Source organism: Anopheles stephensi, chromosome 2 (genome assembly GCF_013141755.1).
Source record: "Anopheles stephensi strain Indian chromosome 2, UCI_ANSTEP_V1.0, whole genome shotgun sequence".
Classification (NCBI taxonomy): domain Eukaryota; kingdom Metazoa; phylum Arthropoda; class Insecta; order Diptera; family Culicidae; genus Anopheles; species Anopheles stephensi.
In genome coordinates this window covers 92,601,328-92,623,983 of record NC_050202.1, presented here as the reverse complement: position 1 = coordinate 92,623,983, position 22,656 = coordinate 92,601,328, and the positions used below count along the sequence as shown (strand labels likewise).

Below are 22,656 nucleotides of genomic sequence, written 5' to 3'. Positions count from 1 at the left end.
TTCACCCAAACAATGTCCACACGCGGTTCTCACACATAAAAGGTTCCTCGTCCATTTCCTAATCATTGGCGAGGTCTCTACGAAGCTCAACACAAAAAAACGGATGGAATAATGGCCATTGGCTATCATGCTCTCGCGAAAGGGATAACACTGGCAGGATAAAGCGAGTGACTCATACACACAAAAACCGACCACATCCCACACCACGAAACGCGCCCGAGCACTGGGGAGTGGTTGGACATAATTTTTCAATTTGGTGATCGTTCCATCCGAACGCGTGAGCATGGTTCCGTTATCGTCCTTCCTTCTTTTTTTTGTCCGCATTCATTCACTTTCCCAAGTTATAGAACAACAAAAAAAAAAAAAACATCCAACCAGCAGGACCCGATGGTAAGGGATATCATCTACATATTCATAAAAATAGGGTATAGATTATTTGGTTGCTGTCAAAAAATATTTGCGTGAACACAACAACAAACGCATAATCGTTTGTTCTGGTCAGGCCGAGAGGATCACGAAGGGAGGAGGAAAGGGCTGAAGGGATCGGCAGGAGGATACAAAACGAAAGACAATACTTTTTCCACATTCAAATGCCAAATGCCGCATACCGATGCCCACTTCATTCAGGTCCTGGAATATACGCTGCGAGGGTGGACAACGGTTCCAGAGAATTTTGGAACAAAAAAGCTCAGAAAACCTCTGGGACGATTTAAAAGGTTTTGTTCACATTGTATGATCTTTTACTTTCATTATTATTATTACTTTTGGAATTTTTTTATCGAGACGCCATGATCATCCACTTCGTTTGCTTTCACACATCTCAAGCTATACTGGAAAGAGATCAAGGTGCATGTTTTGTAATACTTAGCGTTAAAAATAGTACGAAGAATTATCGCAGCATCCAAGATTGAGCGACGGTTCGTCTCGGCGAACGAAGCTAGGCGGCTCCATTTATGCTAATTAACCCGCACTGAGCCAGCTCTAGACTTGCTCTGGGAGGCTTAGGATGTCAATGGGCAATTTTTCGGCCAAACTAATTCAATCATGATACGAGCGCGACATATGAGCGCCTTGCAACGCGTCAGCCACGCCATTCGCGCCGAAAATTTGTAATTCAATCACGAACTGACCGGCCACTCGATATGTCGTGTCTGTCCACACTGGTGTTTGGTGGCAGTTATGAATTTTAACGATTCGATTACACTCTGTCCACTTCGGCGGCTGTGGACAGTTGACGGAAGTTTTCAACGAACGATGTCCGCGTCCTGTCGGCACACAATCAAATTTTATCCTCCCCCAATCCGCAGTCTCACAGCAGCGGATTCCCGTCCAAAGGAAGGACTTTTGTATCAATAAAACTCACCATAAAGAATTTATCAAGCATATCGCGGCTCGTGGAACACCACTTTAGCTGTTCCGTTAGTTACCGCGTCAACTGTCAAATGTCAAACGAAGAATCGGTCGCTTGTTCGTTTAAAAAAAAGGGAACATTCAGTTCATCTATCTAATGAGGATCAATTTCTATAGAATTGATAACGATAGAGCCAGGGGAGGGACGATGTCGTCTTTTGCGAGTCGTTAAAATTCAAGTGGCAGTCCTGCCTACGATGATCCACTTCAAACAAGTTGTCGTCGAACCCGGCTGTGTTCTTGCTTTTCACGGTTAAACTGTACCGTCGGTTTTCGATATGGAGTTTATTTTTAATTACACACCGACACTTATTGCTCTTCCTGCGGGATCTCCATCGTATACCAGCTCCAACGAGGGTATGATTTTCGCGCACTTTGTATGTACTATGCGCTCTCCAGCACACTCATTCATCCGCTCCTGCCGTGGCATATTGATGTACAAATAAATAATATTTTTCAATACCTCTTCCACCGTCATCTTTCGCATCCTTTCGAGTGGTTCCTGGATGTCGTTACCGGAGGCTGTCGCTCATAAAAAGAACAACCGGTGAGACCGAGGACAACAACAAAAAAACAACCCTCACATCATGGAATCCACTCCAAAAAAAAAGCGCGGTTTGTCTGGTCTCGGAACGACGATAGTCCTCCGGAAGGATGGGACACGAAACCACGAAATTCGGCGAATAATATGATAGATAATCTTGATGATACCATCCGAGCAGACACGCCAAAGGACATGAGAGTTTCCAAATATATAATATTTGTCCATCTCTTCCCATCGCTTCTTCCTTTCACCTTATCGGCGAAGGTAGTGGAAAATTTGTCCGGAAGTGGATGGATTGTAGCCGGGATGACTGAGTGGTCCGTTCTCCACACGCGAAAAAGCAAGAGCAAAAACACACACACACACAGATAAAAAATCGTAGACATAACGCTCGACTGATTTGAAATGGTAATATTAAGAGGTATATATCATTCGGATGCCTCATTCTGCTCACTTGCCACCTCTCAAACACACTCGCCTTTGAGGTTTGTGTTTCGCGCTGGAAAATGGATTGATTCTGGGAGCAGCTTTCCGAATCCCCGTCAGCGACAGAAAACTCTCTTGGTGACCATTTGCCCTAACCAACAAAAAAAAAAACATCAAGATTCATCAAGAGTGGTCCTCAGCCAGTTCCGTCTCCTTGACCGTGTGCGATGAGGCCATGTTTCGTCCATCCACCAGATAGGGATTTTGTTTTCCCTTCTGTCGCGATTCTTAGGTGGAGTATATATTTATAAAATTTATAACTACTTACATGCATTCAAGCTTCCAGGCTTTCGTGCTCACCAGAAGCTCAAAATATGTGACAACGCTCTTCAGCGAACGCAGGTCCGAACAAATCCAGTCCCAACAAAAAAGGATTACAGAACACGTTCGGACGACCAGCATTCGAACCGTTTCGAGGATACTCGTCAATTTTTTTTCCTCGAACTTCCTTTTTTTTTCTTCATTATCATGTCCATACTAAAAGCACCAAGTCCACCTTTCTCACATGACGAGCTGGCAGAGCCGGCAGAACGCGGTGGTAAGTTACAACAGCCGTCTGAAGCTGGTGCCTGCATTCGTAGCGACAAGAACTCGAATGCCCGAGTTGATCTGGATTAGCAACCCCCAACAGAGAAAGACAGGAAACGACCTGGATCCTTCGGGGAGAAGATTTTTATGATTTCGTCGCAGTGTGAAAGAGGAAATCTGTGTCACTTCTCAACGTTCACGCGCACGTCCTACGAAGCTGCTCGTCGTATGAAGGCAAGCGTAATGAAAATAAATTGACGCTCCAAACTGTCCATATCCTCGTTTTTTTGTGAGCATTTACTCCAATGTCCAATGTGTGTGTGTGTGCGTGTGTGCATTCGCGCAAAAGATCCATCCGTTGGTCATAAATTAGTCAATATACTCAGTCCCCACAGCGGTCCTGGAGGATGATGTGCTCGTCTCAAAGATTGGACGCTAGAGCTCACATCGCACGCCAGTGATTAATCAACGGTTACATCCGATGAACAGACATACCCTCTCAACGGGGTAAATCATGAAAAATTGACGTCCCACGTAGAGTTTCCAGCGAGAAAAAGTGCTCTCCTTTGCAAAAACTGAAAACCAGCACAAAAAATCGCGATTGCCTCTTTAATCGTAATGTATGAGCAAGTTATTAGCATTCCCCTCTGGGCGTGGTAGGGCCACGACCACCTGTCAAACGACTACGCCTCGTCGTCCAAATCCACGGTTATCTGTAATTAATATCGATCCTATGATCTCTCCCTGCTGGGTGAGTGGGTGTGTTTGCTCATCATCAAGCGTCACACAAAACTCGAAATCGATATTCAATATTTGTAAAAGCGCTGCTACAACGTTGCTTTTAACCTAATAATCTCCAAATATTATTTCATCTCCGCTGCTGGTCAACGCGACCACCTATCGTACACGTACACGTACGATAGCTTCCCATTCCCAATTGATGGTGATGTTGCTGTGAATATGCCAGCCGACCAGCCAAAACCGACAGAACCCACCGAAGTAGATAAAAGAATATCATCCCGCCCGAGCGATTTTCCGCGGTGGACATTGGCGGACCTGGAACACCATTATGACCGGCGTCGATTTTAAAAACATGAAATTTATGTTACAATCCCTACTATAAGCTGTGACTGAAAGGTGGCCTTACTGAGCTGTCGGGGGTTGGCCGAAAGAAAGAGTCACTGGCTCGAAATAATCCAAACATCGTCAATAACTGCGGGTCTATAAAAACGACCAGTCGGAGTTGGAAGCCAAATCCTTTTCCCGCCCTCAACCCTTTCACCTCTCTTTCCACCAGGACGCCGCCTGCCCGGGTCCAGGTTTGATTGGAATTTATGTTTCTACTTCCGCGACGGCGAGCAGTGATTTTCTTTGAAATCCTTCACAAAACCGCAACTCTATCGCGCCGAACCGGGGCAGATTGAAATCACTCAGGAAACTCATCTTGCGAATGCTTTACTAGCTGAGTGATTGAGCTTTTCCTTCGAGGGCGGGAAATGCAGCTATTTTTCCTACCCAACAAAGACCAACGACTCTTCTCGGGAGACCCATCAACGGCGTCGATGGCTGGCGTTTCCGTTGCAAAATATTAATTTCCCATCGTATATCTTCCCACTCGTCGTCGTCGCCGTCGTACGCTTAAAGGATTGTTTGGCCCGGAGCCCGGTTTTGAAAAAGCGAATCAGAATAGTTTTCTTGTCTGACTGGGATTCCGTTGCAAAGTTTGATAAGGATTTGATGTGACTGTGTCTGTCTGACTGTCGGTGTGTCTGGTCGAGGCTCCCACGAGCGGGTTAAATTTACAGCTATCGGTTTCCCATTTCCACTGAAAACAACACCACGGTTCGACGATCGATTTCTGGTGCCGGAAATGAGCCGGCTGCTCAGACTTCCACTTGTGATTGGGAGAAATTTGCGGTATCGTATTTACAATTTTGATTTATCGCATTCATCCTTAACCGTTTGGCTATGCCGGGGGCATGGCGAATGGGAGCTCTACGAGATGAACGACTTGAAAATTAATGGATCAAATCGGTATCGAATCCTTCCCCAGCGTCATCGGCCTTGTTCTGGGGGGGCGATGAAGAAAATGAGATGCCATTTGTAAGGCGACTTCGAAAAGGGAAAACTTTACCTGAGAACCGAAACAACGACGAGATGGCAAATCTGTTCTACAGAATGCCATCCAGGATATTGGGAAGAAACGATTCATTTGCAGACAAACATTCCAGCCATTTCTCGCTTACCAATTGACACCATCAACGACCATTTCCCGGGGTGTGTGGTTGTGTGATTTGCTGGTAAATTCTTCGGTGACATTTTACGCACCCGCCGCTACAAGGACACACATTTGTAGCAAGAAGTTAACTGAGCGATTTGTATTTATCACTGTTTAATAGATTTACAATAAGACGACATGACGGGAAATTAATTAATTTTGGAATATTATATTTGTCCGACCACATTCGTGCATCGAGCGCTCGGTGTGGATGTGGATCGCAAACCCATCACTTGTCTCCTTCACTTTGGATGGCTGTCAATTCGAATTTCCCGGGATGTCTTTCTCCTGCGTCGGTCCTTTTTCTTGCGCAGCAACAGCCAGAGGGTACCACATTCATATCATTAATCATACCACTCAGTCCCCGCCGGTTCGATCCATTTGACTAAAATGTGTTTCATTTTCCCCCTTTCTTTTTGCTCTCTTCCCATCCTTCGACCTACAGATATCGCTCCTGTTCGAGGAAGTTGGACGGCTGCGGACGGCCATCGCCAATATACAGGAATCGCACAACCTGCAGATCCAGCGGCTCGAGGACCGGCTGGAGGAGAAGCGGCAACACATCGTGCGGCTCGAGTCGCGCATCGAAAAGCAGCAGGACTTTGACGATATCAAAAAGGAAAATAGGTAATAACGGTGCCAGCTTTATGGTGTGTGCCACACGTTTTTGAATCTCATTACCCAATCGCTCCCGATCGAACGTTTTTGTGTGCCCGAGGGCTTGCCCAGCTTTGTTTTCTAGTCCCCGTCCAGTGGGCCTGACATTTCCCCACAAAATCAAGAATTGCTCAAAATAAAAGGAACGCGACATGGCAAACAAAAACGTAAACCACCATCACATGATATTCGGCTATGATAGCGGGCCTATCCGGGTTCCGCTTCCTAGCTTCCCTGCGGTGAGCGCGTTTTCCACGCAGCTCACTTTCGCTTTCCCAGACACGCGTACGCGAAGGACGGCTCGTCCGTGGTTCGCGTGTGTGCGATTTTAAACATTGGGGGAACATCTACAACGTTCAGTATGTCGAATTTTCCCAACTCCACGGAAGATGGATTTGGAGGAACCGACCATTTTCATCGGTGCGATTGCGGAAAACACATTACGCAATTTCCAACCGCCCCTGTGGAAAAAAAAGAATTTCGCTTTTCCCTGGCTAGAATCTGGATGGAATTTCCACCGCAAAAAAAATCACACACACACGGCGATGCCTTGGGCGATGGAATTACCTACCGGCGTAGAACATGGTGTGGATTTAGAATTGTGCGTGTGTGTGTTTTTATGTGTTTTTGTTTTTGTTGTGGTTGCGCGGAGATTCCTGCCCACACCAGTAGCCCGGCCTCTCCCCACTTCCACCGATACAGATGTATGTCAGTGGATTACAAGCACGTGTGGAACGGCGACTGGGTCAAAGTTTAAATTGTGGCCGGTCCGATACATAACAAAACGATCAAAACGATTTACCTAGAAACATCCCAGCATTGTGTTATGCATTTTAACGTGTTTTTTCTCCATTTTCTTTCGTTTTCCATTCTCCCTTGACAGTATGCTTCGCTCGGTGGATCTGAGTGCGTCCCACGAGTCAAAACAATTCCAGGAGCTGCTCCTCGAACGCACCAAAGCGCTGGCGGCACAAACCGAGGCAATCAAATCGTCGTCGACCACTTCGGAAGGTGAGTTTTCCAGTCAGTCAATGTTTTCCACCTCATGTCTTCATCCTCAAATCGTTGCATGCGTTGCACTCGATCTGTTGTTCCCCCTGTTGGTGCATGAAGCTTTTACATCACAGCACGGACTTGAGGCTGTATTGCTTTTTTTCCCTCTGCTCGATGTTGTTTATGAGTCATTTGTGAGAAGTAAAAATACAACCACACTCCATGCACACATATGCTCTCCCCCCACAATGTACCAATGTATCCATTAACTACCACACCAATACACGGCGGATGGAGGCGCATCGATCATACAGTGCAATAACTCTATCTCTCGGCGGCGTCGCGTCAGATCGTAAACTCATTAAATTAGATTCAAACTCACCCATTACCGCTAGCACCGGGGCTCGGGCACTAACGAACCCACCGCGTCGTGGCGTGAACATCACAACAACAAAAAAACGCACGCAAACAATCTGTCTAAGCAAACCTCTCGACTAGACGGGCCATAAAATGCAACCCACACATTGCAACGAATGGCGCCAATTTTTACAACTCGTCAATCGCTGGTACCCATCACCAGCACCACGGACGGTAACTGCCAACTCAGAACTGGTCGCGATATTCACGCAAACATCGAGCCCGAAAAATAAATGCATCACCTCAAAAACCAATTCGTCAGTTGTTCGATCGAAGCGATCAATAATAGCTCGCCCTCTCTTTCTCGCTCGCTCGCTCATTACTAATGTATTAAGTATGTTTGTTTTACTTCATATTTTATCACTCGACGTAAACAAATGGGTGTCTCTCGCTCAGGGAGGTCCCACTGGTGCACCGGTTGCACTCAATACGCTTCCAACGCAACACTGAAGCGATGGCATCCAGCGCCCAGGCCAGCCCTCTCTTAATTATGTTTACATACTAATGATGTGTATCTTTGGCTGCCTTCTTCTACTGCTGCTACTGACTACCAGGGAAGCAAGATCGATCTGCAACAGTTGGTGCTACTGCCTTTTGGATTGGGATTTGTTTCTCGATGTCGATCGACTTCGGCTACGGCCAAAAGAAAAACGGTATTCCTTCCTCTTGTTTTCCCACGGCGCACCGAACGCGAGTTGCCGGTGCTGGCGCAACTTTTTCTCGATTGCGTCGGCTCCCTTTGGGCATTAAATTTTATTTTTACGATCATCGCCCGTCCGCCCACCCACACACACACACACACGAATGCCCGCCGACTGATTGAGTATTGTGTTGTGCTGCGTCTCTGCCAGGGTTTAATTCTAATTTTCGAAATGGTACCATTATTCGCTTCACACCAAGCACAACAACGAGCGAGTGAGTAGGAAAATGAGGCAAAAAAAAACCTGCCATCTTCTTGCTCGCAGTACAAATGCTTCTGACAATTAATAAAAATTTCATCATTAGTAAAGACAAAACGCAAAATGCCAACCCGAACGGAATAGAACCACTAGCGGCGAACATGCGAACCGCGAAAAGTGATCAGCGAACGATCATTTCTCCCACGCGATTGCGAAAAAATAGCGACAGAATTAAGTACCACTCCCAACACCGGCCAAAGACTCTTGGCAACTACTGCGCCCGGCTGTCAAGTGGCTGTCAAGTGAGGAGCAAAAAATCACCTACTTTGTTATTTGGCCGTCAGGGCTGAATTGAATTCAAATCGGGGGTTCGCTTTTTCTTCGTTTTGGCCCTCCCGTCGTGCTCGATATCTCTTCTCATTCGAATGACGATCAAGTGATCGAACGCACAGCAAGCGTCCACTTGCTGCGCTGTGTCTTTCTCCCCGTTCCTCGCTCGAGGGACGCCTTCCACACGATTGTTTTCAGACAAAACCCGGCACCAGAAGCGTGGGTGCGCGCGATGATGGAATTATTGAAATTTATGGCTACTGTTATTATTGTTTTGCGTTCGATCACTGTCGTTCGCCGAGCGTCCCATAAAGTGGATCGCTTCTGTTTTCTATATCTATTCTCACCACCAGCCGGGTTGCATTCAAAGCGACCTCCGTTTCATGGGAAAATAAACATGTTTTACATAAGTTTGCCTCACTCCGGGCATACACAGCACACAGCGTACACACACACATGAGCACCCTCACCCACCACATACAACAACGGTTGTCCCATGAAAAAAAAAACATTCCGACCACCAACACCATCACTGCCACTGCCACAATCAACACCCTCTAAATCCCGCAGAAATACACTCTCCTTGGTTTTTCTTTGATACAACCATACACTGAGACACAATAATGAAGTGAATTGAATGTGAAAATGAACACAAGCTACGATCAGCTACAAGAATATGTTCCTTTATCGAATTTTGAAGAATTGTTTCTCACTCACAGTGTCTTGCTTATATTTTTTATCAGTATTGTGTTTTTATGTGCATTTAATTTTGATGTTCAACAAGTAAGCGGTCGATAATAGTTTATCTCATTTGATTTGTAAGACTTTTGAATTTTGGATTTTTACTTCCTCTTCATCGCTGTTCTTGTAACAGGGCATCCGTAAGATTTTAAAACATGTTTGCCCTTTTTCTTTTCTCTCTTTCTCTCTCTCTCTCTCTCTCTTCCCTTTCTTGCCGCTTATCGGGTGTTCTTGCACGTAGGATCCCCACTCACCAGCGGCTCCAGCAGCGTTGGTGGCAGTGGCATCAATGGTGACAGTAATGCCGGAATTGGAGTTGCCTCTTCGCAGCCCATCCGTGCTCTCTCTCCCTCGAACGCTAGCAACAGCAACAGCTGCAGCAACACCACTAGCTGCACCAGCCAAGCTTTGGTCACCGCTGCTAGCAACGCTAATGCGCCCTCTGGCGATCTGGCCACTAGCGAATCGCGTAACTGCACGCACGATCTCACTAACAGCAACTCTCCAACTAACAACACCACCATCGGCATTGCTTCGTCCGAAATTAACAACAACTGCTCATCGACCCCGTCCGGTGTCAGTTGTCCGCCTCCGCCACCGCAGCCCCTGCTGCATCCTCCCCTGCTTCCGCCTCGCTCTCCCCAGCCAAACCTACGATCACCATCGTCTTCCGCCACCGTCCAGCAACAGTTGTGCCCTCCACCAACGACTGTAGCGGGGGCCGCAACGCTGGCGACGACGACGACGCCACCAACGGCGACACCCAATCCGAACGATCCGATGGCCGGGCTAAACTCGTTCCTGGCTCCACCGTTGCAAAACGTGGAACAGTTTGGGTCGTTCCTGGGCGAGGAACTCGTCAGCAGCTGGCGTCGGGGGGCTCTCGAGCTGCCGCCACCTCCGCCGGGACTGGCAGCGGCCGCCGCTGCTGCTGCTGCCGCCGCAGCCGCCGCGGCACGCAATCCAGCCTTACTAATGAACCACCATCATGTTGTTAACTCGCCCTCCGCAGATCTACCATCCTCGCTGGCACATCATGGCACGGGTCTCGACCAGGACAAAGCCAGCAGCCATCACGAGAACTCGTCCTCCGCCAGCACACCGATCCTGCGCGAAGAAACTTCGCGGCACGACGACCGTCATCTTAACGGTGGCGGTGGTCTAACGCCCATGTCGATCTCCAAGAGCCCGCTCGAAGACAACAACAATACGCTGGGTGCGCTCAGTCGGCTCGATGGCGCCGGCTCGGGCAATCTGATACAGGGACTTCCGTTTCAATTCCAAGAGCGAGGACACTTCCGGTTTGCCGATGCGTCCGATATGCAGATGCCACCGGGATCGATGGTCGGCCGGCTCGGGGACTCGCTCATCCCCAAGGGTGATCCGATGGAGGCGAAGCTGCAGGAGATGCTACGATACAATATGGACAAGTACGCCAACCAGAATCTGGACACGCTACACATTTCGCGCCGCGTTCGGGAGCTGCTGTCCGTGCACAACATCGGTCAGCGACTGTTCGCGAAGTACGTGCTCGGACTGTCGCAGGGTACTGTGTCGGAGCTGCTGTCCAAACCGAAACCCTGGGACAAGCTGACGGAGAAGGGACGGGACAGCTATCGAAAGATGCACGCCTGGGCGTGCGACGAGAACGCCATCATGCTGCTCAAGTCTTTGATACCGAAGAAAGGTAAGTTGATCGATTTACTTCCAATGATGAAAGATTCTTATACGAGCCGGGGAATCTAGGAGCGAAGGGGATATAGGATTATGAAATTAGCCCAGAAAACGGTAGCAGCTCTGTACAGTCTTTCCAAACATTTAAACTGCTCATCAATTTCCAAAGGAACGCCGGCAGAGACCGTGGTGCATTAATATTCCCCATGTGCAACGACGCATATTCGAAGAAGCTCGTTCGGAAGCATAAATAATGTTTTATTAAAAAAGTTTCCTTCCCGGAAACCCGAGGCGGGCTCTTGTTTTTCGCCCAAACATTCTTTGCATCGTCTGAGGATCTGCACGGTTGCGAACGGTAAAAACTTCCTCCGTTGCACAATAACGCTCTCGCAATATCTGCAGCGAAAAACCCGACGACGGGCGAGGTAGCGGAAACAGAAGAGTGGTAGGTTTCGCAAAGTGCATCCTCAGAATTGGAATACGCTGATATGATTGGGTGCACGGACGAAGATGATGATGAAATCCTAGCGATCGCAGCATCGCAAGCTTAAGGTAAAGGGTTGTTGTTTGTCTTTTGCTCCACGAGCTCCACGACCAGAGAGAGCTCTCATAAGCTAGATTGCTTCGGATTAATATCGACATTTTGCCCAAATTGGCAGATTCCAAAAGCCATATCGCATACCGGTCGAGGCACTTGAGCATGCTTTTCATTCGTTTTCGTACAAAGTTTTTCTTCCATTTCGTTGCTATTTTGAAGTGGGATGTGTCCTTTTTTATTCTGCAAAAGATTCGTCTCTTGCACCGTCAATCGAGCGATTGGTTCATAATTAATATTTCATTGTGTTCCGTGTAGTTCCATCCGCCTTTTTTCGATTGCCATTCGGCAAACCACAAACCCTTACTGCAAGGCACTTCTTGCACCCTTGACAGGTCGGAGCGATTGAGAATTGGAAAGAATGTCAATTCAGTTGCTCTTTTGATTAATCATAAAAATGCTGCCTTGCTTTGCACCGTCCCGCACCACGAGGAAAAGTGATTCAAAAGAGCATTTCCATCGATTGATGCTGGTGCTTTGAATTTTCCACCCAACCGGACGGCTATTTGAAGCATTTGACATTTGAGGCTCGCTTTGATTTGTCCCCCTTTTTTGCACACTACCGATTGTTTGTCGTACAAATGTCGATCTGCTAGCGTTGTTGCTATGGTAATTATGTACTGCTTTGGGTGGGCTACCGTGCAGGATGCAATAATTACGACTGCTACTATCGAAGGAAACAAATGCTAGAAACTTGTCAAGAGGATAGAAAGCAGGAAGGCGAATGTAAGGCAATACAGCCGAGAGTACAACAGCGAACAATGACACCGAACAACGGGTCCGATGATTGTGTGGTCCGGATATCCGGCTCGTCGTCATCGTCGTCGTCGGCGTCGTCGTCGTCAACGGAGCAAAGTCTATGAAGCGTTATCAAAGCAACAGCAGACGGAACCTCCAGATGGATGACAGCTGTCAAGTGGTTTGCTTACAAAGCGGCTACAACAAAAACAGCTCCGTTCCCAAATCTATCCGTTTGATTTTGGTTCAAATATTTGAAATAGTGATTAATTGTCTTTACCTTTTACGGTCTTTAGCGTAACCCTGGTTAATCCTTTTTGTGACAACCCCAACAACATAAGAATTCACCACCACTTTGATACGGCGCGTTCAATTAATCGATCGGGATAATTTAAATATGCACAATGAGTTTAGCTAAGGCCCTGGTAAAACACGACCAAATTCATCAATTATTCACATCAAACACAGCTTCTTCGTGAGGGTTTTTTGAGAAAGACAGCGTTTTGCTCAAGTCATTAAGTTTCCTCCTCGATCCTCAAATCCTTGCTTGTTTGGCGTCCCTCCATCCTGTCCACCCGTTTCCTTCGTCTCCGCCGGTCACATGTGTGCGCACTCGTACATGCGTTCCGCATTCGACCGAGGAGTAAAGGGCTTATTCGCGGGTTGGGTGTTGGTTGGATGCCCGAAAACCCTCATCCATTTGCCGATACCTACACGAGAACATCTCAATATCCTGCAGTGGAAACTTTCTTTCGCTGCTGTAGCGATAATTGCCGTCTTGAATAAATTATAGATAAAGGCAATTTATAGACACAATAAAGACAACGGCACCAAACCCAACCGAAACGGCGCATTTTTGCCCAAACAACCGCCTCCTCCAACCGCCATGTGCTTTTTTTGTACCCTGTATGTTCCAAACGAATTTTCCATTGGTTGCCATCGGTTTCGGGCATTCGCTGTTTTATTTCAAAACGCGCTGTTATTTTGCACCAAACCATCGAAACAAACCCCCCGTGCTAGGGTGTGCATGCGGGTGGAAGAGAGGTAAAGGGAGTAGAAGATGGGTGGTGAAGGGAAAAATCGATTACCGCTAATCCGCTCATTAAACTTCACTCCTTTTGCTTCGTTTCTTAACCAAGTTCTTTGCTTCGACGAATAAAAAACTCCATTTTCTTGGGTGAGTTTTTCCCGGGAAAAATGCTCCCCCTTCAAAGTTGGTGGTGGTGGTTATTTTTTCGGCTACGGTAGGCTACTTTACCCTCCCCGAAACTCGGCAAGCACCATGACACGTAAGGAAGTCTGTCGTCTCAAGACGTGTGTGTTTACATATGGAAATGAGGCCCCGGTGGTTCCTTTTGTTAGCCACGATGGCGAAGGGAAAGGTCACAGAGGGAAGGGGCGGCGGCTACGGGGGGTGGAGATTAAAAACTTTTCCCCCTCACCTCACACCTCACACCCCTTTCTTTTCGTTCATCAATTAATTGACGTAGTACGAAAAATGTTGAGCGCCCAAGGTTTATATACACATGCAATTCCTGGCGCACCGAACGATTTTTACGCTTCGCCGCACAGAATAAACATATCACTGGCAGGCGGGGTTCAAGGGTTCGTTCGCTTAGCTCGCATCACTCCATCTCTAGAAACTTTTTCGCACCAGAAGCGCCAGAGACGATAGAAATTAAAAATCATCAAATTTCGACTGCGAGTACAGCGAACCCCATTAGGTCGGTTAGTCCCGGAGCTAGTTCTGAAGGGATTTAAGGGAACCAGTTTAATGATTGGTAAACATTTATATCCATTCTAGCCGGCTGTGGGTGGCGAGAATCTTCATGTGGAACTCCTTTCCGGGTGGTTCACTCGCTCTCAATTGCTCCCACATACCCGGCCGAACGAATAATTCAGGACGAGTTCGCTCCTCGCACAGTAACATTACGTACACATTCTGTGCGTGACAGTTGACAAATCGTGCATTCTCCACTGTGCTGTGCTAAGGATTTGTAAAATATGTCCCCAATTAAACTGTAATCAAGGTAACCCCATCTCTTCATCGTTCAAACTGTCCAGCGGATGAAGATGCTCCGAGAGCCCATTGTGAGGCCCTCCCGAAGGGATAAAGGGCTGATGAAATTATCGACAGTTAAAGAGCTATTAAACTTTGACCCAACACTGGATACCTTTCCACTGACCAGAAAGGACCCGACCAGGTACTGAAGAGTTCTCACACCAGCCACGTTTGATTGGGAGGGCCATCAGAAGGTGCCGGAACAAGAAGGACAAATTCATCAACCTCCGTACCAAACAAAAGGTACGCCAAAAGATTCGATCGCACTCTCAAAACTAATGATAAATCTTGCAAAATGGTGGAACATAAATTATGTTGCGTGATCCATCCAACCGATCGTATGGGGCGGAAAGATTGCAAAAGACTCCCTATTGCAGCCCTCGGAGGGTGAAATAAAAATTCGTACTTTGTGCACGGAAAGGTAAAGCTTATAAAATGTTTAAAAAAAGCAGACACCATCAAAAGAAAATGAAACGAGCAAGATATCATCGAACGAAAGCACAGCGACGACTGCTTTCGGGCGGCAGAGGTCAAAAGCGAAAAAGTAAGGAGAAAATTTCAAGCAAAAATTTTCATAATCTGATTACTATCATTACTGCTTTCTCTCTCTCTCTCGCTCTGTCTCTCTCTCTCTGTGTCTCGTTCTTTCTTGCTCTCGGTTCGCAGTTACCGCGAATGCAACGACTGCCGTCACAAGTTCAATCAAATGACAGCAGAACAATAGGCCCTGCGGGAGCAAGTTCTCATGGGTATTAGCTTTCCCGTGTGCTCCAAAGAGACCTCGCACACACACACACACAGCGACAAGCACACATACATACACAATGGTAACGGTTCTGCATCATGTTGTCAGTCCCGGTTGATGTGGCCGCATGATGCTTAAAGCTAAACGTCATTTATTCGTTTGGACGTGGATGTGTCGCTCGCGCTCTGTTTTGTGTTCCGTTTTCGCGATTTTTCATCATCTCCGCCATTTATACTTTGTTTGTTCAGTTGAATAGAAATCACACTGCGCGTGTGTTTGTGTGTGCTGTGCGCTAGAGTAATGCAATGAGCAAATATGAGTGATCTTTCGGCATCTTCCGTGGGCATCATTGCGTTCGAAAGCTTTATTCAAATGACTTGGCTGCGGCCATTTTAATCTCGACTCACTCGACTGCTTGCGACTGTGGGCTTGATTTATCGATCAATTAAGCATTGAAACAGGGTCTAATCGGTTTGATAGTTTTACGGGCTCCGTTCACCCCCCTGGGGCATTTATCTTCCCGATAATTCACAATTAATTGCGTTCGATAAGTTGAGTGCTGCTTTGGCTACGATTTCGTTGATAGTGTGCCCTTGAGCATGTCGTCCTTTTTCTGTTGGGGGAAAGGTCACGTGGTGTAATTGCCGGAAAAATTCAACATTCCTAAAAACCCATACTCCGCATCTGGAAGACTACTCCAGCTCCTTCATTTCGCTGGGGTAGTAAGGAGGTACGTTGGCCACCGTCAGTAAAAAGGTACCTCGTTAGTTTAGCGTTGGTCCTGGTCGGATATGGGTTTGTGACTACGGTATTTATCGTAAACTTTCCACAGCGGCTTCCTGTTGCCCCTTGGTCGATCCTGCTAATACGAGTACGGGTTGGGTCTGGTTGGAAATTGTCTGGGATGGAAAACCAAAATGAAGACATCTTCCCGTACTCCGCGCGCACTAAATAAAAGTTATTCCGTGTGCCCTTCTGGACGATCGTTGCTCTTTTATCTCTGACACACACTTAGAACGCTCGGGTAATTGTAGCCCGGACCGGGGGTTTGTAAGGATAGAAACACGCATTTGTTGCATACCCCGGTCAAGGATCAACATCCGGCAACGACTTGTACCTCTGCCTGCTCGGTAATGACGATGATGATGGTGATGCTGCTGATGGTCACCGGCTGCCAATGTGGGTAGGAAAAGTTTTCGTTTCCTCCCTACCCCAATGGCTCCATTTGACAGATTTCTGTCTTTCTGACTGCTATGTCCAAGCCGAGGTCAAACGGGTTGAACTCACCCTATCCCTGGATGCGACTTTAATTGCACGATAATGCACTCTTCCTCCGTGTTCGTGTGCTGGCATGTGCCATGGGAGTGGGCTGGAATAAATGCCAAAAATATGAACCGAATTTCAACGGGATCAAATGGTTTTATTTCGAGGTTAAAAAATAATATCCTTATTCCTCCAAAAATAAAGCACTAGGAATAGCTGATGATATTGATGGATCAAACGAATTTCTAGCTCAATGAACATTCTCGAAATCGGATATTGGATTATTCGTTCGTTCGGCTGCGAATTTGGCATCGAACATTTTTGGCAACAACCATCACATTGTGTGTGCGCGTCCGCACTACAAAAGACTCGGCCACAAGGAAACGGTGCACCCAAAAAACCCGAAACTGGTCGAGTTGGATTGCAGTTGGATGCAGTGTGCTATTGTAATTCTTCACGCACGAATACGCATTTTATTGCACTCTCGTTTGCCGTGCTAGCAATTAAATCTTCCGTAACGAGGGAGAGAGCTCGCGAAATGTCAAAAAACGACATGTCTGGTGGCCGCGTGCTGGCGTGGGTCTCGCCGGTTTAAAGTCATTGTACCGCGCGTGCTGCTTTAGCACGGTGACAACGGCTCCCAAGGATGGCCGACCGCTGACAATCGGAACGCAACGCAACGGACGTTATAGCTAATTATTGTAAATAATGAAAATGAAAGTGACTGGAACGGACCCGGGAGCGATAAAACGGTCAAACGGGCATGGATCCTTGGACGACTCGCCCAACGCTGCAAACACTCGCCACTCGCACGGTGACTTATTTCGAGTGAGAGACCTTTCGTGCGACGCGAGTGCACGAGCACGGGAGCATTAGCCTAAAATGTTGCCGCTAGATGAAAAGATTTCGCCGCACCAGCAACAACCATAACAACAACCGCTTATTCCACGCGGGTTAATCGTACCGAGCGGCTGTTGAAAACATTGTTTTTATAATTTATTGATCCACATCCACCTAGGTTCTGGCTGGCTGTGTCTGTATGTGTGTGTGTGTGAGCGCGTATGGTGATTGTGTCTCGCAGAACACAACTGCTAACTACGCACTGCCAAACGACCGCGCTCGCTGTGGCATTAAGAAAATGGGAAAATAATTGATTATGCCTATCTGTATTATTGTCAGCCGGGGCCTGGGATTTCTTGTTCTTCCCGAACTCCCACCTTCTGTCCGTTTTGGTACACTACTAAAAACTCAAACTGTCGCTATTTTTAACATTTTCAACTCACAAATAATCCCCGCTTTTGCAACCATTCCCATTCCCGAAACCGACATCACAGCAGAGACCGGTACCGGTACAACAAAGTATTCTCGGGCTATAAATCGATGAAGAAAGATCGGTTTTCTGCGGGCAGGTTTTTTGGGCCACCTTTTGGAAACGTTTCGTTCGTTTCGAAAGATGTTTTCGTAACGTTTCCTCCTCACGCGGAGGTCATGTCACAATCGATTACGATTCGAGGTTCAACTTTGAAATCGAAAATAGCTTAGCTCAACCCTCGGACTCTTAGAACCCTCAGCAGGTCTCAGCACCAGGCATTGATTGATTTCTACCTCAACAGCATGACACACAGCAGACCGGGGATGGGCCAGGTTGTCGAAGGCGTAGTAGCAAACCGAAGAACAAATCAAAATAACTCGTAAAACTTTGGCCCAGGGTTTTGTGCCCAGGCAGTGGGACCTTTGTAGCCACCAATGTGCCAATTTTGTTTGCTATTATCAACCTGCAACAACCAAACAAATCCAAGAAGGTGAAGTTGTACCTGTACTGTTTATTTCTGTCGATTGTTTCGAATGAGACGGAAAAGTTTTGGAGGTCGAAACATGTCTCCCGCTGACGGCAATTCGATCGATCAGTCGAACAAAGTGGACGCCTGGTACTTGGTATAAAATTGCTAGCTAGACGCTCCGAAACTTTACCATTGATTGTCGATTGACGAATCTATGCCAGCACAAACACAAACAAACTTCACAGTGACCTTGTTTTGGTACGGTATTTTGTCTAAACATCACCCATTGTAGTCACTGTTGTCGCGGTGCCTTCGTTAAATCCCTCTTGCGACGACCATCAAAATGCCAACTGCTGGTGCTGCTGGGGATGATCTCCGATTCTGACATTTGCTCACGACGCTAGATTGCACCCGGGGCTAGGCAGATCGACCCGTTGAGTGGGCCCTTTCGCCAAGGGCCACTTTCACAATCTCTGCCGAAAATCTCGCGCAAAACAACAAATAAATGTTTCGGGGGGCCATGACGATTCGTTATCATCGTAAGCCCGATTCTGGCCACCTGCCCAGAGACGGACGAAGAGGAACAGAATCGGTGTCGCAATTATTCGTTCAATCCGGCACCAACCCTCCTGTGTGTGTGTGTATTCGTAGTAAATAAAAGAATATATTTCATTTTATTGCTCCACCCAGGCTTAGAAGCTTGTACTGCGCATCCCTCTGCACTGGCGGGATCATTGGGGACGGATCAGCAGGTTCGACCAGTTTACGACCAGCGTCGATCCCGGCTGTTGCGCGAGAGCGGAAACAAGCGATTCAAACATCCCACCCCTCATCGACATGCCAGCGTCGTCGATGCGCTTAAATATAGCGTGAGCAGCACAAAAACTTAGTGCTCACTTAGTGGCAGTCCGGCGTGAAGAGGAATGTATTAATTAATGTGTAATTATTCTCAAGCGCGAATTTGGGATCAGATCGGGTCCAATTTCCCTGCCCCGTTTCGCGACCCTCGTCCCTGCCTGTTCCCCTTCCGTACACACACCTTAACATGGCGGGAACGATCGAAACACATGGTCGCCGTTCGGTTTGGTTGTGTCGAGTGCGATAGTGATGAAGTATTTTAATTAATTAAATTAAATCGCAGCTATTTCGTGCGCCGCGTGTCACAAGCGCCGCCAGAGTGCAGCACCGAACGTAAAGCGTTACAGTTTTGAGGCCGCACGCGTGCATTTTCGGTTAGTTTTCCGTTTTCGTTTTTGGTCTATTGCTACAAGTTTTGCTCTTACGTTGCAGCAAACCAAAAAAAAGGGAAGCTTCCTCTTTCTTCCTATAAAACAATCTGCTAATATCAACTAATTAAAACTTTCCACCTGCAACCGTGAATGCGCTGCTAATAATCTTAGTTTTAAGTTTTTTCCCTAGCTTAAGCAAAACGAAACATTTCTTCTTGGCAAAAGGGATTTCTTTCAGCTCAACTCTCTTCAATTTTTTGAACTCTCTTCAACGCCCAAGTTGTGCCAGGAAAGAAGGGAGAACTGGCAGAACTTTTCTTTTCCAACCATTCCGGGAAAGTAAGCGAACTGCTTCCGGTTGAAATGTCAGCAAAAGCAAGTGCTCTCTGGTGGAGCGATTCGATTCGTTCGCGGTCACAAACTACAAACCTCCCGATTGTTGCGACCCCCTGGAACCTGGCACTGAAGGATGAAAGCTTTCCATGCCAATTTGCATATTAATAGGTGGAAAAGCCTCAACCATGAAGGGATGTGCGGTCACATGGTTCGCTCGTTTCACCAACATACAGCCACGGATGTGTCCTGATGGACGAATGCCACGAACCGAGTATAACACACAGGACGGGCAGTGGAGGGGACTACAAAAAACGACACCCCCTCTCACTCTCACTGCCACCCAGCCGGGTTATTAATTTGTTTATTACACTCATTATGTGAAATTTATTCCCTTTCGCGGAACATTCGCAGCGAGTGTGTGTGCGGATTTCTGATAGATGAATTCCAATGACCGATGGTAAGGCTGTGCGAGCCACAGACCACAGAAAACGGGTCATCCCATTCCCGACCACACAGAGCTACCCCGAAGTCGGACGGTTTTGATTTACAACTATCGATATCCTGGAGAGCCTACTCGACTCGGACTCCACTCGGAGTGTTCCCTTCGCTTGTAATTATACTTTATGGCACTGCAGTACCGCTGGACGAAGGAACAACCAGTACCATACTGCGATTGTGTTTTTCCGCCCACCCATCCACACAGTTGGTCTTCCGATTTTTCGCTTATTGGATCAAGCAATTCCCCCCAAAGTTCGGTGTCCCAAGAAAGGACCTTCTTCTTCGATACGAAAACAAGGAGGCCTCTCGACGGGAGAGCAGCGCAAGCCTCCTATCAATATTCCTATCGTCATCAGCATTAGGTCATTTGTCGTAAGAAGTTTCTGCGCGGTGGCAACCATCACTCAGGACACACACAAACACACACGAACACGAACAAGGGACAACGGCGTGTTTGAGTGGCATTAATCATCCAATCACCGCGGTGCTACATGTCAAAAGCAAACAATATCTAATTAGTTGGAAGCGCCATCTTGTAGTTGCAGGACCCACCGGGCGACCGTCGACGCTACTGTCCGCCTTTCGCTTTCGAGCGTACAAGATATCGAACGTGATTATGGTGCTTTGCTATTTTATCCTCATGTTCTTCGTTTCTTACTTCACAAACGTACAACACCTTTACCTTCGAGGGTGTCCTTTTTACCTTCGATGTCCTTTCGGCCATATTTAGCTTCACTTGAGGATGAAAAAATAAACCGGGCGAGATTCAAATAAAAAAAGCGTGCTCATATTGCCCGAAGACATGCAAACACGGTGGACAAAAGATGGCCGAGGCCACCATCCGCACTCGACGGCCATATTTCATTTTCCATTCCTATTTAAACCCTCGATATTGTGAAGCTTATTATTAAAATTGTTCAAACTCAAATGCTTCAACGTCCACAAACACACGAAGCCCCAGCAGCGACGGCAAGGACACATTTCGAATGTAAAGTAGCACGGTTTTGTTGGAAAATGGTCGGAAAACACACTTCAGCGAGAGAGAGGATTGGAAGGATTTGTAGCAAGACAAGGGCGATCGGACAACTCCTAACGATGTCCAGCAACGGAATCGGACGATTTTCTTTCAATTCTGCTAGCATTTTAACGCGACTAATTGGGCCCTTCACTCCCCAAAAAGCCGCAAAGTGCAAAGCGGGTCACCAATAAATCGAACCGACAGAACAAAACGAGCAACGCGAGCTCCTAGTACGTGTGTGTGGCTGTGCGATTTAATGTTCCCAAAGACAACACAACACACCACCAGCAAGCGGCCCAAGAACGAGCGAACGAATTCAGTTCATTCTAATTAAACGCAATAATGTGACAGGACACATTTTTAATCTTTGATCTCGTGCGAGATCCTCACGCGCCGGGGCACAAAAGGGAAATGTCGCGGAATGTGTACCGCAACACAATGTTCAGCGTTTGCCTCGCGGCCTCGCAAATGATCGCAACCGATTCGTGACGGGCAACATGCCTTTTTTTGCGTGCGACAGACGCCGCGTACCGCCAAATGGGTTATTTATAACATTGATACAAAATTTACACACTATAGATTTCAATGTAATGGGTTGGCGAAAGGGCAGCAGCAAGGAAGGGCGGGACATTGCTGCGCGTACGGGGCACGAATGAATTTAAATTGGCCCAACCGTAGAGGCCGGCCTTGCTTAGTTGCGGCCGCGCTAGGAAGGAACGGAGTTTTCCTCATCGCACATTTCAATAAACTAATATTATAAATATATTGTCACCCGAAGGTTGCATGCAATTCTTGTGCCTGCCATTGGCCGATGTCGCTTCTGGCTGCATTTGCTTGTTGTCTCTGCCAGGCAGACGATGGCAGCTGCGTGTTCCTAGATCCCTCGATTTTGGGGGAGAAAACCTCACGGGACGGGTGATATTTCTTTGTTTACTCACGCACAGTGCAGCATGGTGGAAAAGCGCAAATTATTCCACGGGAAACCACCGCACACGCGAGAGAGGATCGTGAGGATCGTTGCGAACGATCGTTCGACTTTTTGTCGAACCGATGCCCGATGTCTGTCGCATTCGGTCTGCGTGCGGCATTAATTAATTATTCACGACATATTTATAAATTCGATTTCATCCTGGCCAGATCTGAAATACAGCCAGGGAGAGAGATGGTGAGGTTAATAACATTTCGATGACACACGGCGTACGGTAGCGACGTCGCTAGATGCCATTGGCCTTACACGCAATCGATCTATTTCGAAAGCGAAAGTGAAAAGATCTCCGTCGCACCGTTCGGGTAATTAAAATCGAAAAATCACGCATTCGAACTCATCATCATCATCGCCGATCTAACGACCGAAATGTGAACGCGAATCTTCGCCTCTAGCTGCCATAAATCAGTGCGCCATTCCTGACATGGCGCAGTCTTCTTCGGCTTATC

At 47.2% G+C, this 22,656-nt stretch overlaps 1 protein-coding gene across 12 annotated transcripts in view; it reads left to right on the top strand.

Annotated features, from left to right (window-relative positions):
• LOC118505845 (homeobox protein cut) overlaps window positions 1-22,656 on the top strand; it is a 156,682-nt gene that overhangs the window by 120,221 nt on the left and 13,805 nt on the right. For 11 of the 12 annotated variants that reach the window (XM_036042213.1, XM_036042208.1, XM_036042207.1 and 8 more), the window contains 3 exons: window positions 5,692-5,873; window positions 6,787-6,914; window positions 9,525-10,970. In XM_036042213.1, the coding sequence (XP_035898106.1) occupies window positions 5,692-5,873; window positions 6,787-6,914; window positions 9,525-10,970 (1,756 nt within the window). The remainder of the gene's footprint in view (window positions 1-5,691; window positions 5,874-6,786; window positions 6,915-9,524; window positions 10,971-22,656) is intronic. The other variant, XM_036042215.1, reaches the window with a different exon arrangement.